At 49.3% G+C, this 16,800-nt stretch overlaps 1 protein-coding gene across 4 annotated transcripts in view; it reads right to left on the bottom strand.

Annotated features, from left to right (window-relative positions):
- Nucleotides 1–16,800, bottom strand: part of EEF1AKMT4 (EEF1A lysine methyltransferase 4) — a 59,837-nt gene extending 43,037 nt beyond the window's left edge. For 2 of the 4 annotated variants that reach the window (XM_032962138.2, XM_076070255.1), the window contains exons 1-2: nt 15,622–16,800; nt 15,252–15,415 (exon numbers count right to left, since the gene is read on the bottom strand). In XM_032962138.2, the coding sequence (XP_032818029.2) occupies nt 15,252–15,415; nt 15,622–15,656 (199 nt within the window). In that variant the 5' untranslated portion in view covers nt 15,657–16,800. The other 2 variants (XM_032962140.2, XM_032962139.2) reach the window with 2 other exon arrangements.

The raw sequence follows: 16,800 nt of genomic DNA, 5'->3' as shown, positions 1-16,800 counted from the left end.
CCCCCCCAAGTGCAGGGCCCGGGGCAGTCGCCCCGTACCATTGGAGCACCTTTGCCTGCACCAAACGACTCGTATCTTCTGACTCTGGCCTGAAGGCCCCCCCCCCAACCCCTCTGCACCCCCCCCCATCCCTCCCACTCCTCCATTCGCACATCGTAAATTACATCAGCCCTCATGGCACGTGGGCTGGTGGTGTGGGGATGTGGTGGGGGGGGGGGGGTGCAGAGGTGGGGGATGAGGTTTGGGATGAGGTGCCCGATGAGATGCAGGGAGGATGACGAGGTGAGAGGCGGAGGGGGTAGTATCGGGATGAGATAGGAGCAGGGCGGTGGGATGAGATGCGCGAATGACCCAGGCCGGTTGTGAGAAATGTCTTTAAAGGATGAATCCAAGCTTGGCAAATCCCATCCAGCCCAATGGCAATCGGGGAACGGCACAAGAAAAAAGCGGTCGCACGTGGCACCTAGACTGGTGGGTTCAACAGAGATGAAAGTCAGGTGATGGTGCTGCTGATTAACCGCGCTCATGCGCGCGCCCTTTACTTTCAACTTACTAGCTGCTCCTCCCTCGCCGAGGAGTCAACGGGCTCGCTTGCCCACGTGACCGCGACGCACAACGCTGGTCCAACGGTTTCAACCGCACGCCAAACGTTGGGCCAACGTTGGGCCAACGTTCACTGGCGACGTTTGGCACTCACCTTTCGTTTTTATCCAGGTCGCACCTTTCCCCGCATTACCCTGGTCAGTGAGAGTTGACCACTTTTCTTGAGACAGGCGATGGACAGAGAGCTGTCCATGGTACTATTATAGTCGTAGTCAAGCTATGAAGGCAGGGGTGATGCGCATGCACCAATCTATATGAACTATTTTCATTTTACCAGGCGAGGCCTACGGAGCAAAGTAGCTCTTTTTAAGAAGCGACCTGGCCACAAATGACAGCACAACGAGGTGGCTCATCTTTGTGGAAATGTAAAGCAGCCAAATACTCTGAAAGTGTGTTTCTAAATGTGGAGGGAAAACCAAGAGGACCCGGAGAAAAATCCATGCGACCAACGAGGAGAACACGCACACTCCAAATATACAGCAGGCATCCGGGTCGGGATCGAACCTACGACCTCCTGTATACCAGGCGAGGAAGTTAACATCTCGCCACTGCGGCGCCCGTAATCACTGTCACAGGACGACTGCTTTGTGCAACAAGCACACGCAACATGTGACCACCGATACGTACACCACACACTCGTCAAGACGGCGACCTTCATCGCATCAAGCGAAAGCCAAGCCTGCGCTAAATATAGACGCACATGGCGGGGGGGCGGCCGGGAGAGGCCAAGTCATCTTGCTCACACGTAAAACAACACAGCCAGGCCTGGAGCCCCAACGACAAAGCCCGAATCCACGCACGATCGTCTTCCTGCGTGCGCGTGTGTGTAAGGGGAGCCGTAGTGTAGCGGTTAACGCTACGCTGCGCTACGAACCCGGCTACCCGGGTTCGATTCCCGCTCAGGGCCACCAACACCAGTGACGATTGTCTCCATCGGTCCTGGTCCTCCTCCCCTAAGTCAACTCAGCCTCAAATGAGTACCTGGTGCGGTGTGCAAACATCGCCACTGGGGAGACAAAGGCGACCAGGCGCGGTGTTGGCCACCCACCCCCTCGTGTGCCGTGCCGGCCTTCGTAGTTGCTCACTAACAGCACTTAGTCTGTTCAGGCTATCGGGGGGATATTTGTCTTTGGGTGTGCGTGCGTGCGCGTTCACGGAGCTAATCGGTAATCGTCCCATGGTGCAACTTGCGAGCAATTTCAGGTCGCACGCCGCGAAACCGCCCTCTCTTGTTTTGGCAGCCGTAGCCAATGTCTGATGTTATGATGCTGTATTGATGATAACAAAAACAACACTGTGCATTTAAATGGCGAAGTATACGGAAAGTCCCCGTTTAACGCGCGGTGTTCACACTGACGGGTTTTCGCTATAACGCGGTTCTTCCATTCGTTAAATACTTTTCGCACAACGTGAAAACGCGCACCGTTACAACGCGGAACGCACTCATTGTTATAAACGCGGTTTCTCAGCGGTCGACGGCGAACTAATTTCTTGAGCTGCGCGGCTGAGCGGTACGGTGATACGGTACGCGGAATGATACAGAAAAGCAGTGGCGGCGTGTACACTCATCTCATTTCTGTCCCGACACGGGATGGCTGGAGGCTGATGTTAGTGCAAATGTGATTCAGTACCAGTGGTTCATCGCTCAACGCGGCACTTTCAGGAACGCATCTACCGCGTTAAACGAGAAATTGCCGTATATCTATATACATATTTTTTTTCTCAAAGTGGTTGGCGATCATGGCCTTCCGTCTATTTAGCTCTGTCCATGATCTTTACTCAAGAACATTGCATTAGGCCAGTGTTCTTTACTCATTTTCAGAGGCGGGCCACTTTCGCCAAAAAGACACCATCGGTGTGAGGGCAGCCATACATTTGAAACCATTGAGGTTTGACAGCACAATGATGATGGGAGGGGGGGGAAGTGTTTTCACCATTTGTGTATTGTCAGGGGCTGCACTAAAGACCACCAGGGTCACCAGTGGCCCGCGGGCCTTGCAATGAAGAACGCTGCAATAGATGCTCCTACTCGGTTGCGTCCAATTGTTCAGCTTCCTTTTGTAACTCAATCCACTGTCTTCCCCCGGCTTCTTGTACAAAGTGCAAAGTCTTGCAATGCGTGTGAAGTGGACGATGGCCCAGATTCACACCGCCGCCGCCGTTGCCACCGCCAACGCAGACTCTCCGAATGAATTTTCGTTGGGCCGATATCGGTTCAGAAGGCTCTCACGCCGACAAAAAAATGTGATTTAAAATATTGCGTGCCAGAAGCGAGCACACGTGCATTTATTTATTTGCCTCACTCCCAGTCTATATCAGACACACGCTGCATGTCCCCTCAAGGTCTCTGAGATACGGGGGGGGGGGGTGGGCGAGGAAGGGGGGGCAGATCTTCCCTGCGATCCCAGGTCACGGGACAGGCTTTTAGGTCGATGGGCGACCGAGCTAACCCCCCCGACCCCCACGTGGCCTCACGCGAACGTCCGCATCTCATCCAGTCAGTGCACTTTTTTTTAAAGCTCGTCTTAAATCTTACATCTGTACACTTCCCATTTCTTCAGCTTTTAGTCAATTCGGCAAATGTTTTTTTGTCAGTACATGTTTCATTATCGTCATTCGTAGCAGTCTCGTTTGCTTTCACGAGTTATTGTCGTGCACTCTTGAGATCCCTCCGACGAAAGGTGCCTCGTAGATGTAGCGTTATTACTTTACTAGCCATAAGGATGCAGGGGCCAACGTTAATCCAACGTTGACCCAACATTGACCCAACGTTGATCCAACGCTGACCCAACGTTGACCCGTTGACCCAACGTTGGGTCAACGTTAGGTCAACGTTCGACCAACCGCCCCCGATGTCGCACGTTTTACCAGGCAGGGTCACTGCTGCTCATGAGCAGCAAAGTAGGTTGGGTATTGCTTCAAACTACACCGCCGCGCATTTCAAATACTACACATTTAAAAATTCCAAGACATCAGGTCGGCAGGCCGGCTTGGAAGAGTAGGCCAAAAGGGGTGGGGGTGCTCTCTGGAGCTGCCCTCTAGCGGAGGCCTCTTCTGCCGGCAGTGGCGTGAGCAAGCAATTGCAGGGCTGCTCCTTTATCTTGAAAAAATGTTTTTTTAAAACCTTCGAAACACTGCAGGGATGAGACGTCCACCCCCGATGCCGTGCAGCTCCGTGGGGGTTATTTGACCTTACTTCACCGGTGCGCGTTGGTTGAAGGCAGGAAGCATAAAGCGTACTGGCAAATGTGTAGTTCACTGTACTATGTACTACACAGCACATGGACTTTCAACCCGGTTAAATAAAGATCAGAGGCTTGATAAGTGCAGCGTACTGATCTAAGTTTGCATATGCAGTACATACACACGCGACAGACACGGCACATGCGACACAGCATCGATGTGTAACTGCTGCAAGTGTTGTTAGCGAGCACCTATTAAGTCCGGCACGCTACACCAGGGGTTGATCTGTTTGTTTCCCAAGTGCTAGCGACTGCACACCGCACCAGGTTCTCATTTAAGGCCGAGTCGACCTAGGGGAGGCCCAGAACCAGTTCAGATAATCGTCACTGGTGTTGACCTCGAGCGGCAATCAAACTCGGGTCGCCGGGTTCGTAGCGCAGCGTAGCGCTAACCGCTACACCACCGCTCCCCACACACACAGATGCGCGCACACACGGCATACCCACAACTCCCAACGTCTTCTAGGCAACCACAGCCCCACAACCCAGTTCCTACGGCAACAGTTTGTTCAGTGATGGGAGGGAGATGGAGACAGGCAAGGACAAAATGTGCGTTATAAATGTGTCCGCGTGTGTATGTGTTGGTGGGTACATAGCGGTTAGCGCGCCACGTTACGAACCCGGAAATCCAGGTACGATTCCCGCTCACGGCCAACACTGCTGACGATTATCTGAACCATTCCTGAGCCTCCCCTAGGTCGACTCCGCCTCAAATGAGTTCCTGGTGCGACGTGTAAACATCGCCACCGCGGAGACAAAAGCGGCCTGGCGTGGTGCTGGCCACCCACCACCTCGTGCGCCGTTCCAGCCTTCATTAGGTGCTCGCTAACAGCACTTGCCCCAACAGTCTGTTGAAGGCTCTACGGGGAATCTGTGTCTTTTATTTGTGGATCAATGGGGTGGAACGGTGAAAGTGGTTGGGGAACTGCGCAGACAAATCTGGCACCAGAGTTCGATTCTCGTCTATCACTTAGCAGCGAGAAATGTCACAACCTATCCTGGGGCTTTCCCCGAGGTTGACTCGGCCTAAAATAAGTGCCTGGTGCGGTGTGTAAATCATAACAGTGACGGGGCTGCAATAAAAAAACCAAGGGAAAGGAGAGTAAAATACGGGAGAGAGAACATTACAATCCATTTTATTCCGGTTTTAAAAACTGACTGACATCAATCATCACAACATTTAAAACAATTACATGTTTTTAAAGTGTGAAAAACAAGTGATAAGTTCAATTAATTACTGGACATACGTGAAAAAGAGCTTCATAGCTCATCAGATAAAAAATAAAAATTGTGAATCCGACTCTGATAAAGTCACGGGGCTGTATTTATGTTGAACTTCTTTCGCGCCACACGTAGCCAACCGCGCTAATCGGAGGTGCGAGGGTCGGTCACCCACGTCACGAAAGGTGTGGTTCGCTGACGGAATGATCGTCCCAGCTAGTGACGCTGTGACCGCGTCATCGCCGCCACCACCTCCGCCGCCGCCACCACCACCACCGCCGCCGCCACCACCACCACAGCGTCCGCTCCTCGCTGAGACGGAAAGGCTCGAGAGGTGCCGGGAGGGGGAGCCGCTGACGAGCGCGGGAAAGGCAGCAGCAGCAGCAATCCACGTGGCGAGGAACCGGCGCTCCCAACAATTGCCAAAGCTCTGCGGTGTTTTCAGCCAATTAATGAGCGTTTACACGTACGGGAGGACAACGGAGCACCCGGAGAAAGGCCACACGTGCGTGCAAGGGGACACCACTCTATCCCGTACAGACGGAACAGCCGATGTGCACATTTTGGTGTACCGCCTTCTCCTAGCGAGCCAGGGCATGCCACCACCTCGACACCCACGGGACGGGAAGCTTCACGGCAATCCGCGTGCAATCCGCCAACCCCCGCTGTCGCCCTCTGGAACTCGCTCCCCCTATTTCCACCTCCAACTCTCTTTGAACGTGCTTTTCCACCTTTCCTTACCATCTGCTTCCCCACCTACCCCCCCCCCCCCCCCGCCACGTTCCCCACCTCCCAGTGTCCGTTACCGCTCACCGTTAGATGTTCGGCGCTTTTAGGACATTTTAAATCGGGCGATTTCAGCGCCAAATAATTTACCGTCCGGTAGGTTTTAAGCGAGCGAGTTTCAGGGGAGCCGTCCCGGTCGTGTTCCAGACGACGACAGACTCCTCGTAGTGAAGGACTCTTCCTTGTCTCCCTCCTCCACCTTCTACTCTCCCTCCTCCTCCCCATTCATCCCACCTCTTCCTCCTCTTCGGGCATCCCTCTTTTCAGGTTTTGAGACCTCGAGACGGGTAGATAAAAACAACGCAGAGGATTTGACACTGCCATTAGGAACCTCCTGAGATACACCTATCACTCAAATAGCCCTAAGACGAAGATAGTAACTTGCATACTTATGTAAACTATTACACCTTTTTTTTATTTTACCAGGTAAAACCCACTAAGCGATATTGATATTTTTCAGAAGCGACCTGGCCACAAATGATAGCCCAACGGAGTGGCTTATTGCGTGGAAATTTATAGCGGCCAAATACTCTCAACGCCGTTTCTAAATGCGGAGGGAAATACCGGAGCACTCGGAGAAAATCCACGAAACCACGGGGAGAGAGACACGCAAACTCCAAATAAACAGCAGCAGGCATCAAGGTCGGGATCGAACCCACGACCTCCTGCATACCAAGCAAGGGGAGAACTGCAGAGGAAGAGAGGGTAGGGGAGAGATGGGGGGAAAGATGAGGGAGGGGAAGTGCGGGAAGAGATACTGGCAGGGAGGAAGGAGATTAAACAGATGGGGATATGGTGGGGGGGGGGGGGTATTTACAATCTATTTAACTGGTCCCATCGGCCTCGTGAAACAGGAGGAGTCACCATTTTACACGGAACAGTCCCGGGAGGGGAACGCGACGAGACGCATTGGCCACGACAAAAACGGGTGCGGTGATTCGAAAGAACAAGAAAAAAAAAATCGATCGATCGATCTCGACTTCGCCAAGTCGTGATCATTTATCTCAAATGCATGGCGGCACCTCCCGTGCCAGTGCAGAGACGCGAGGGCCAAATGGGACGTCAAGAGACAGCGACTCGGTTCGGGAGTGGCCGCAGACCAAATGCAACGTTCAGTTCCGTTCTTGTGCGTGATGGCGGCAGCAGCAGCAGCAGCAATCTGTTCAGGAGCTCGATGCCAATCTCGAGGTCTGCTGCTGCTGCGACAAGGCAGGGCTTCAGCAGACAGAGAGAGAGAGAGTTCGTGTCACAGTGCTTCCTCTGTTAAAGGAACGCAGACCACAGTGGTTTCATAGACGGTTCATAGTTTGTTCAGGACTGTATAGGCAGCGCACACAACAAACGAGAGAGAGAGTGAGATTGAAAAGCCGACGAGTGCCTGAGGTTTTCAATCAAACTCGCAATTTATGTATTGGTCATGGACTCTTTCGATTTGTATTTGTTGCAGACAAATTGGTTTAAAGTTACTCCGAGAGCCACTAGAGGCCGCTACATTCACCGCAAAATATTTTTAAAAATCTTTAATTTGACGGTGGCAGCTATGTGCGTGGCCTGCGATCCAGCGTCAAGGAGCCATACCCTGGCTCGCCAGAAGGAGCTACAAGTGTGGACTAATCCCCATCTGCTCCATCTGTATGGGACAGTGTTGCTCCTCTCGCACATGCGGGTTTTCTCCGGGTGCTCCGCTTTCCTCCCACGTGTAAACACTCATGGATTGGCCGATAGCACCTGAACATATATAGAGGACCACAGAGCTTAGGCAATTAATGGTGCCAGCTCACCGCCTGGCTGCTACCGCTGCTGCCATTCCCACTCGTCTATGGTTCGTCCCCCGCACCTCCGAGTCGTTCCATCTCCAGGAGAGCGAGCGAGTGCCGTGTGTGCGGTGGCGGCGGCAGCGCGTTGCAAGTTGAGATCACAATCGTTATTATTCGTCTGAAATCGCGATCATTGAAATCCAGCTGCACTGCACACGTGAAGACACGGTCAATTGGAAGATGCTGGAGTTTGTGGGTTGTGGTGGTGGGAGGGGGGCGATTGACCTTAGTGACCTGTCTTCCCATTCTCCTGCCACTGCTGCTGGTGGTGGTGGTGGAGACGCTCCTACAATAAGGGTCATCCGATTCACCACAATTAACAGAAAGCCACTCTTCGGTGTTGCTACGAATATTTTCCGCGGCCGATTTCGTTGACGGGAATTAAAACACCGCAACTGCGCCGCGAGCCCGATCATCGTGACGGGGAGACCCTGCAGCGAGGACGACTCTGATTGATGAGACTGAATGACCGCACTAATTATGATCCTCCCACCAGCAGGAGGCAGTGGGGGGGGGGGATGTGCCAAGTTGAAGGGGGAGGGGCAGCGATGGCCTAAGATGACCTGCGTCGGATTTCCCAGCCTAACCTCACCGAGCGTTATTTCCCAACCCTGCCTCCGCCTCACGTTCGCTGTCCCTCCATCATCCTCCTTCTCCATACCTCATCTTCCCTCCCCTCCGCCCTTCGCCCGATGGCACGCGTGTCTCTTTACGAAGCACTCGGTCGAACTCGCGCACACGCTCGCTCACACTCGCGCACACGCTCGCTCACTCACCAACGCCGACACGCTCACCCACTGGCTCACCCACACTCGATCACTCAAACGCAGGCTCACCCACACTCGCTCACTCGCTCACTCGCCAATTCCCCACCGACTCGCCCACACACGCACTCAATTTATCCACTCGCCAACTCGCCCTCACTCACTCAAACGCAGGCTCAGGGCTAAACACAAGTCTCATCACATTAGGGCATTGATTGTGCATCGGGCGGCCGATAGGGCAAGCATCTGATTACGTTATTAAGGAATTACACGGCCATTAAGAGCCCCGATTGATGGAAATGTCCAATTCAAAAGAAGTGAAAATTTCCAGGAGTTGGCCTGAAGGGTTTGGTGGGACAGGCAAGCCAGGCCAGAACACACACACAAGGTCAGACCACAACACACACTGTAATGCCACTACATAACCCACTCTGTCTGAGGGGTGCATTCCAGATTTGTGCATGAATTTGAAAATCAACCCAAGCTGTTAAACATCAGACGATTTAGAAGATGCTGTGGGGTTACGGATTCGTCCGAAAATGTGACACCACAGGAAGTGATGTCACAGGAGGGGGGCGTTCCATCCCTGTGCTTTTCCCGCCAAAAGTGCCATCACGTGGTGCCATTTTCACGATGCATGACATTGCTCTTGCTTAAATTAATAAAATATACAAACGTTTGCTTTAAAAAAAAAACTTCACTGATGGAAAGTTACGTAACAAAAATATCATCCAACTTCTATTGTTAAAAATTACTGAATTCAGCTTTGCATGACAGTGCTAGGCGACTTGTTATATCATAGGATCGCGAGAGATGGGCGAGGGCTCGGTGAGGCCTTCATCCAGCAGTCGACTGATCATGTTGATTCTGATTAAAGTTATCGAATTTTAGCGCGTAAAAAAAATTCAACGTTATTATGAAGTAATACATTTAAATACACAATTAAGACTTTTCATCTGACAGACATGGGCCACAAACGTCAGAGAATCCAAAATTATGAAATCCAAATACCACACCCCGAGTGTGGAAAGAGCGTATATACTGAGAGAGAATAGCAAACACTCTTTATTTAACCAGCCTAGGATTCCAGCAAGATCCATTACCTGTACAGTGAGGGAAAAAAGTATTTGATCCCCTGCTGATTTTGTACGTTTGGCCACTGACAAAGAAATGATCAGTCGATAATTTTAATGGTAGGTTTATTTGAACAGTGAGAGACAGAACAACAAAATCCAGAAAAACGCATGAAAAAATGTTATAAATTGATTTGCATTTTAATGAGGGAAATAAGTATTTGACCCCTCTGCAAAACATGACTTAGTACTTGGTGGCAAAACCCTTGTTGGCAATCACAGAGGTCAGACGTTTCTTGTAGTTGGCCACCAGGTTTACACACATCTCAGGAGGGATTTTGTCCCACTCCTCTTTGCAGATCTTCTCCAAGTCATTAAGGTTTCGAGGCTGACGTTTGGCAACTCGAACCTTCAGCTCCCTCCACAGATTTTCTATGGGATTAAGGTCTGGAGACTGGCTAGGCCACTCCAGGACCTTAATGTGCTTCTTCTTGAGCCACTCCTATGTTGCCTTGGCTGTGTGTTTTGGGTCATTGTCATGCTGGAATACCCATCCACGACCCATTTTCAATGCCCTGGCTGAGGGAAGGAGGTTCTCACCCAATATTTGACGGTACATGGCTCCGTCCATCGTCCCTTTCATGCGGTGAAGTTGCCCTGTCCCCTTAGCAGAAAAAACACCCCCAAAGCGTAATGTTTCCAGCTCCATGTTTGACGGTGGGGATGGTTGTTACGAATCTTAACAACGTTCATTGAAGCTCTGTCGTCCCGACGGGTCTATTCCTTTCACCTGAAGAAGGCCGCTTGTGTTGTGGCCGAAACGTCGTGAGAATTTTATTGTGTTATTTTACTTTATTAATGTATTATTTTATTCTCATTCTACGTGACTTTACCGAAAGAACCAAAGAAGGTGGGGATGGTGTTCTTGGTGTCATAGGCAGCATTCCTCCTCCAAACACGGCGAGTTGAGTTGATGCCAAAGAGCTCCATTTTGGTCTCACCTGACCACAACACTTTCACCCAGTTGTCCTCTGAATCATTCAGATGTTCATTGGCAAACTTCAGACGGGCATGTGTATGTGCTTTCTTGAGCAGGGGGACCTTGCGAGCGCTGCAAGATTTCAGTCCTTCACGGCGTAATGTGTTACCAATTGTTTTATTGGTGACTATGGTCTCAGCTGCCTTGAGATCATTGACAAGATCTTCCCGTGTAGTTCTGGGATGATTCCTCACCGTTCTCATGATCATTGCAACTCCACGAAGTGAGATCTTGCATGGAGCCCCAGGCCGAGGGAGATTGACAGTTCTTTTGTGTTTCTTCCATTTGTGAATAATCGCACCAACTGTTGTCACCTTCTCACCAAGCTGCTTGGCAATGGTCTTGTAGCCCATTCCAGCCTTGTGTAGGTCTACAATAGTGTCCTTGACATCCTCTGAGAGCTCTTTGGTCTTGAACATGGTGGAGAATTTGGAATCTAATTGATTGATTGCTTCTGTGGACAGGTGTCTTTTATACCGGTAACAAGCTGAGATTAGGAGCACTCCCTTTAAGAGTGTGCTCCTATTCTCAGCTCGTTACCTGTATAAAAGACACCTGGGAGCCAGAAATCTTTCTGATTGAGAGGGAGTCAAATACTTATTTCCCTCATTAAAATGCAAATCAATTCATAACATTTTTGACATGCGTTTTTTCTGGATTTTCTTGTTGTTATTCTGTCTCTGACTGTTCAAATAAACCTACCATTAAAATTATAGACTCATCATTTCTTTGTTAGTGGGCAAACGTACAAAATCAGCAGGGGATCAAATACTTTTTTCCCTCACTGTACATAAACACGCCTGTTATGCACATACAACTATATATTACACGTAAAAAAAAAGACAAAGATCGACCCTTTTAGCATGAACAGACTTTTGGGTAAATGTCTGGTAGTGAGCACCTATGAAGGCTGGCACGGCACACGAGGGGGTCCGCCTTTGTCTTCCCAGTGACAATGTTTTACACATCACCCTAGGTACACATTACACACCTGTCCATCCATAAACATACCTTTCCTTACTATACACACGCTACATACCTGTGTACAAAAACAATGCATACCTGTATAATACGCACCTGCACACACCTGGGAATTCAAATGCTGTAGCAGCTAAATGCAAACTCATCTCACGAGCACTGCACAGGAGCATGTGGCACATAAATGTTGAGGAGGAGGAGGCAGCGAGTCATGGGCAGAGGTGAAAAAGAGGAAGGGTCTGGAATCTGGACTTCACCCGAGTAGTTTATGCTCGCCTATCACCGTCACCCGCTATCAGCTCAGCCAAAAGCGGTGAACTCCATAAATCTGCACCCCTGATTAGGACGGTTGGCTACGTACGGCGCCAAAGAAGTTCAACATATGTATGTGCGCGTACAGTGTAGCCAATTACTAGGCGTTGGTCTTCCTCGGTGCACCGCCGTCACGAGTAACTTGAGTGGCGCTACTGGATTATCTCAGTCCGGGCCTTCACTCCGTAGGGACTCGGTAACTCCGCCTCGTCACGGGCAGTCACGGGCAGTCACGGGCCGCTCTGGCCTTTGGTTCAGCAGTCTCGGTCGTAGTCACGCCCCGGTGACATTTCTTTCGAACTGCTATTTGTGTTTAGTTTGTTGTCCTTCTCTCGCACCTCCGATTAGCACGGTGGGCTGTGTACGGTGCGAAAGAAGTTCAACATACGTATACATACGGTGATGAGTTCCATCACGGTCATCATTGACACGAATAATATTGCGGAGTCCTGCCTGCCCCCTGGATCCTATGGCCCCCGATGTTCAGAAGTTCAGGAGCAGAGGAGGATTATCCTGGAAGTGTCTGCAGATGTTTAATGAATAATTTCGTAGAGCCACCGCTTCCAGATGTCTTCTGCCACCAGGAGACTCTACCAAAGGAATGGTTTGGAAATGGGAATTCTACCAAAGAAGTTCGATTCCAGGGTCAAGGACATTTTACACAACGCTGACAACCGCGTGGATTGCTCTCCGACGTTACCGGTTAAGTGTCTAAGCAGTAATTAATCGGCACGTCTGTTCACGTGGCAACTGTTTGGCTGTGTCGAGTGGAGGGTTTATAACACACATTTTATTTTATGCGATCTGACCCAGAAATCAATCATAAATCAAGTTATATCCTTTTGGTAGTCTTCCTGTGGCAGAAGACTGGAAGCTATGGGGGCCTTCGGTGCATTCTATTTTTCACTTTAATAAAAAAACTAATTATTTATTATTTTACTAGGTAAGGCCCACTGATCTATATAGCTCTTTTTCAGAAGTGAGCAGGCCACAAATGATAGCTCAACGAAGTGGATTATGTGGAAATGTATAGCAGCCAAATACTCTCTACGCATGTTTAGAAATGTGGAGGGAAAAACCGGACGACCCGGAGAAAAAAACCATGCGACCACGTGGAGAGAGACACGCAAACTCCATATATACAGCAGGTGTCAGGGTCGGGATTGAACCCACGACCTCCTGTATACCACGCGAGGTAGTTAACATCTCGCCACCGTGGATTATTATTTATATATTTAGTCGGTGCCGACTCGGAGCCATAGGAACCAGGGGACGACAGGGTCAAAAGAAGCTCAACATACATATACATATTATAATAATAGGGTTTTTCCCCTTTTTTTCTGCCAACAAAACTGAAACATTTTTACAAGGATTCATGTTTACTGCATTAACCACAATACCTGCAGTCAAAATGCCAACAAAAAACACACTGATAATATATGCATTGTCCTTGGCGTCCTCTGGTCGAGCACCAATTGGATCGAGGCTCAAAAGAAAGCCGTCCCTTGGTGTGGGCCAATCAGTTTCAAGGGCAATGGATAGATTATCATAGTGTATTCTTGGTTCTTTCGGTAAAGTCACATAGAAGGGAAACAATAAAATAATAAAAATATAAAACAATAAAATTCTCACGTTTCAACTGCAACACAAGCAATCATCATAAGGTGTGAAACCACAGCAAGAAAATTTGAAAAAAAGTGGCGGTTTTTTTAACGTTAGCACCACGGAGAGCGATTTGGCAGTTTATTCAGATGGACGAGTCCATCTATGAAATAATGGATGCGGTCTGAAAGCCACCATAAGCGTTGACAATTAAGACCCGAAATGGTTTATAAAATCCTTCCAATGATTGCTAAGCCAGAATCCATCTTCTCGGTTGAAATTGTCTCTGTGTCTGTATATGTGGATAGCCTTATGAACGAATCTCTCATGGTAGCCAGATGGCTTGCAAAGAACCTCTGTCTTGGAGAAGTCAATGTCATGTGAGCCTACTGAATTATAACAGTGATCTGCCATGGCCGAGGTGTTGGTCCTACCGTGTTTTAGGTCTGCTTTGTGTTCACGAATGCGGTCCGAGACATGGTGTTTGGTTTCTCCAATGTAACTACTACCACAGAGGCAACTTAGTTTGTAGACGCCAGGGTACTGTATGTCCGGAATCACATCTTTTACAGACGGAACCAGATCAGGGATTTTTTGTAATGTGTTGAATCGGACCTGGATCTTATGTTTATTCAAGATTTTGGAGATCTTTTTTGTGATCCCCGCAATGTAGGGTAAAGTGATGGTTTTGAAAGGTTCCTCAAGAGGGTCCTTCTTCATGCTTGGAGTGATAGCTTTGCGGATTGTGTAGTCGGAGTAACCATTAGCCTTGAGAACATTTTCTTTCTGTGGTTTTCACACCTGATGATGATTGCTTGTGTTGCAGTCGAAACGTCGTGAGAATTTTCTTGTTTTATATTTTTATAATTTTATCGTTTCCCTTCTACGTGACTTTACCGAAAGAACCAAGAATATTAATCTCTGCAGTCATGAAAGCTTTAAATCAAACTTTATCATAGTGTGTTGTTTGTTTGCATTTTGACTGCAGGTATTGTGGTTAATGCAGACATGAATCCTTGTAAAAAAAGGTTTCAGTTTTGTTGCCAGAAAAAAAGGGGAAGAACCCTATTATTATATGATATACATACCAATATTTTAGTTTACCCTGAACACCCTTTCTTGAAAAAGAAAACCCTTTCAACTCACCAGATTTCCGAGGTGAACTAGGTGAATGTAACAATTATGATGACAATTAAACAATATATTATGATTATGAGAACGAAATTAAAACCTCAAACTGACACACCGATCCCACCCCCAAAGTCGGATGTCTCAATTGCAACGTGCCAGGCCATTTGCCGATGTAACAGCGACACCGCGTGGATGAAGAGGGGAGTACAGAGAGAGGAGGTACACCGAGGGTCCATCGTGATACATCGTCACACGATATCGGATTTGGCGATATCTCCGCAACTGTGCGATTGCATCTGGTGTTATTTCAATTCCTGTAAACGTGCGGCCAACGTCGTCCCTACGTCAACCAATGTCGGACCAACGTTGTTCGCGTGTTTTACTGGGTTGTTGATGTCCAGTACACAAATAAAGAGGACGCTTAAAAACGCTCAACTGCAAACTACATCCCTGCTGCCCCACGTCTCCTGGAATCACTGCCACTGGATAATTTACAACGCGTATTACTCTCAGAAGGCATGACAACGTTGCGCTGACGTTAGACCAACCTTGTGGCCCAACGTTCCGTGTTTACCTTGCGGTAGAAGAACAACAGCCTTGCCATACCGAGACTGAGCCGGGGAGATTCCGCTCCGATTGACACCACCACTCTCCCTCCTCCTCTCCCCCCGTATCATCCTTACCTAGCTCCAGGATGGCCCCGCTCCGATCAAGATCCTCGGGTAGCGCCTCTTTGAGCGCCGTGTAAGCTCCGAACCACTCCCGCTGCTCGCCTTCCTCCACCGCCTCCCCGCCGGCCGAGTAGCGCTCGTCCCAGTAGGAGCGCTCACGATACCGCGCTCCATCTCTGTGCGACAGGGCCATCGCTACACAGTCGTACAAGCCGATCGATCGATAACTTTCTACGTGAGAATCAACGGGTCAAGCAATCGCCGCCCCTACCCTGTCCACACCTCACTCACCCACCCCTCCACCAGATCAATTATCGCAGCAACTTCCACCACTACCACCAATCACTCGAGCACGTGCTGCCGGCGACCACGTGTTACGCACGTTGTTGTGAGTTCTGGCCACTTCCGCTTCCGCATCGACCTCCTCACGATCGCTATTAAACATTAAAGACCTCAACACACATACGTCAATCACACCGTGGCTTTGAAGTAAAAAAACAACAACTAGAATGTATAAATAAGCGACGTTTCGAACGATGCTCCGTTTTCATTGGGCACTCAAAGGGGGCGTGTCAACAAGCCAAACGATTGCGCATGCGCAGTAAGCGATTCGGCGTGGCTATTCCACGTGGCGTCCTGAGTGAGGGTTGTGAGTCTCTTAGGTCGACTCAGCCTTAAATGAGTAACTGGTGCGGTTGTGTCAACAACATTAGCTCCTGGAAGACAAAGTCGGCCAGGCGTGGGCTGTTGGTCATCCGCCCCACCGTGTGCCACGCCAATCTTAGGTGCTATTAGTCACTAAAAGCGCTTGCCCTTAGAGTCTATAGGGGGATCTTCGTTCGGGTTGTTTACACATTCATGAAAACAAACTAAACACATTCATCAATAACACTGCGGCCTTAAAAAAGTACTATGAAGGAGGGTCATTACCCGAAACGTCGCATATTTTCATTTTGAAGTCACACAGCTGATTCATGCAGCATTGCAGATTTAATTAGAAACTTTATTGAAGTGGAAGGGGGTGATTTAAAGGGAAGCTTCATCCAGCAGTGGATCGATCGTGACTCGCCATGGAGACTCACCACCGGGACCGTGCTATTGATTCTATCCTGCGATTCAGGCACGCGATTCGATTATCGAATCGATTCACATTAACGTTCGATCTCGGAGCAGCTGAAACTTTCTCTACATCATCTTGCCGCGGTTATCAATAGATTCGGTCGCCTCGAGTAAAACCAATAATCGATCCCTTCCATTCAATTCTGAGATTACATTTAAAAAAATCGATTCTGACGACACAGTCGAACCGGACAGTTTTTCAATCTAGTGTCTCATATTTGGATCGATTCATCAATCCAGACTCCCAACAACATTTCAAAGGACTTTTCCCAAGCTCAAGCTCAATTACAGAAATTTGTGAGAACTCTGATCGACTACGACAACAACCTTTACATCGTGCTGTTTGTTCCTGACCGCTTGACGTTGTGGGGAGCCTGTGGCGCCGCGGTGGCTAGGAGATGTTAACTACCTCGCCTGGTGTACAGGAGGTTGTGGGTTCGAC

The sequence above is a fragment of the Petromyzon marinus genome, chromosome 28 (assembly GCF_048934315.1).
Source record: "Petromyzon marinus isolate PM22_M1 ecotype Great Lakes invasive population chromosome 28, UKy_Petmar_22M1.pri1.0, whole genome shotgun sequence".
Taxonomy (NCBI): Eukaryota; Metazoa; Chordata; class Hyperoartia; order Petromyzontiformes; family Petromyzontidae; genus Petromyzon; species Petromyzon marinus.
This window is presented reverse-complemented; position numbering and strand designations above follow the sequence as displayed.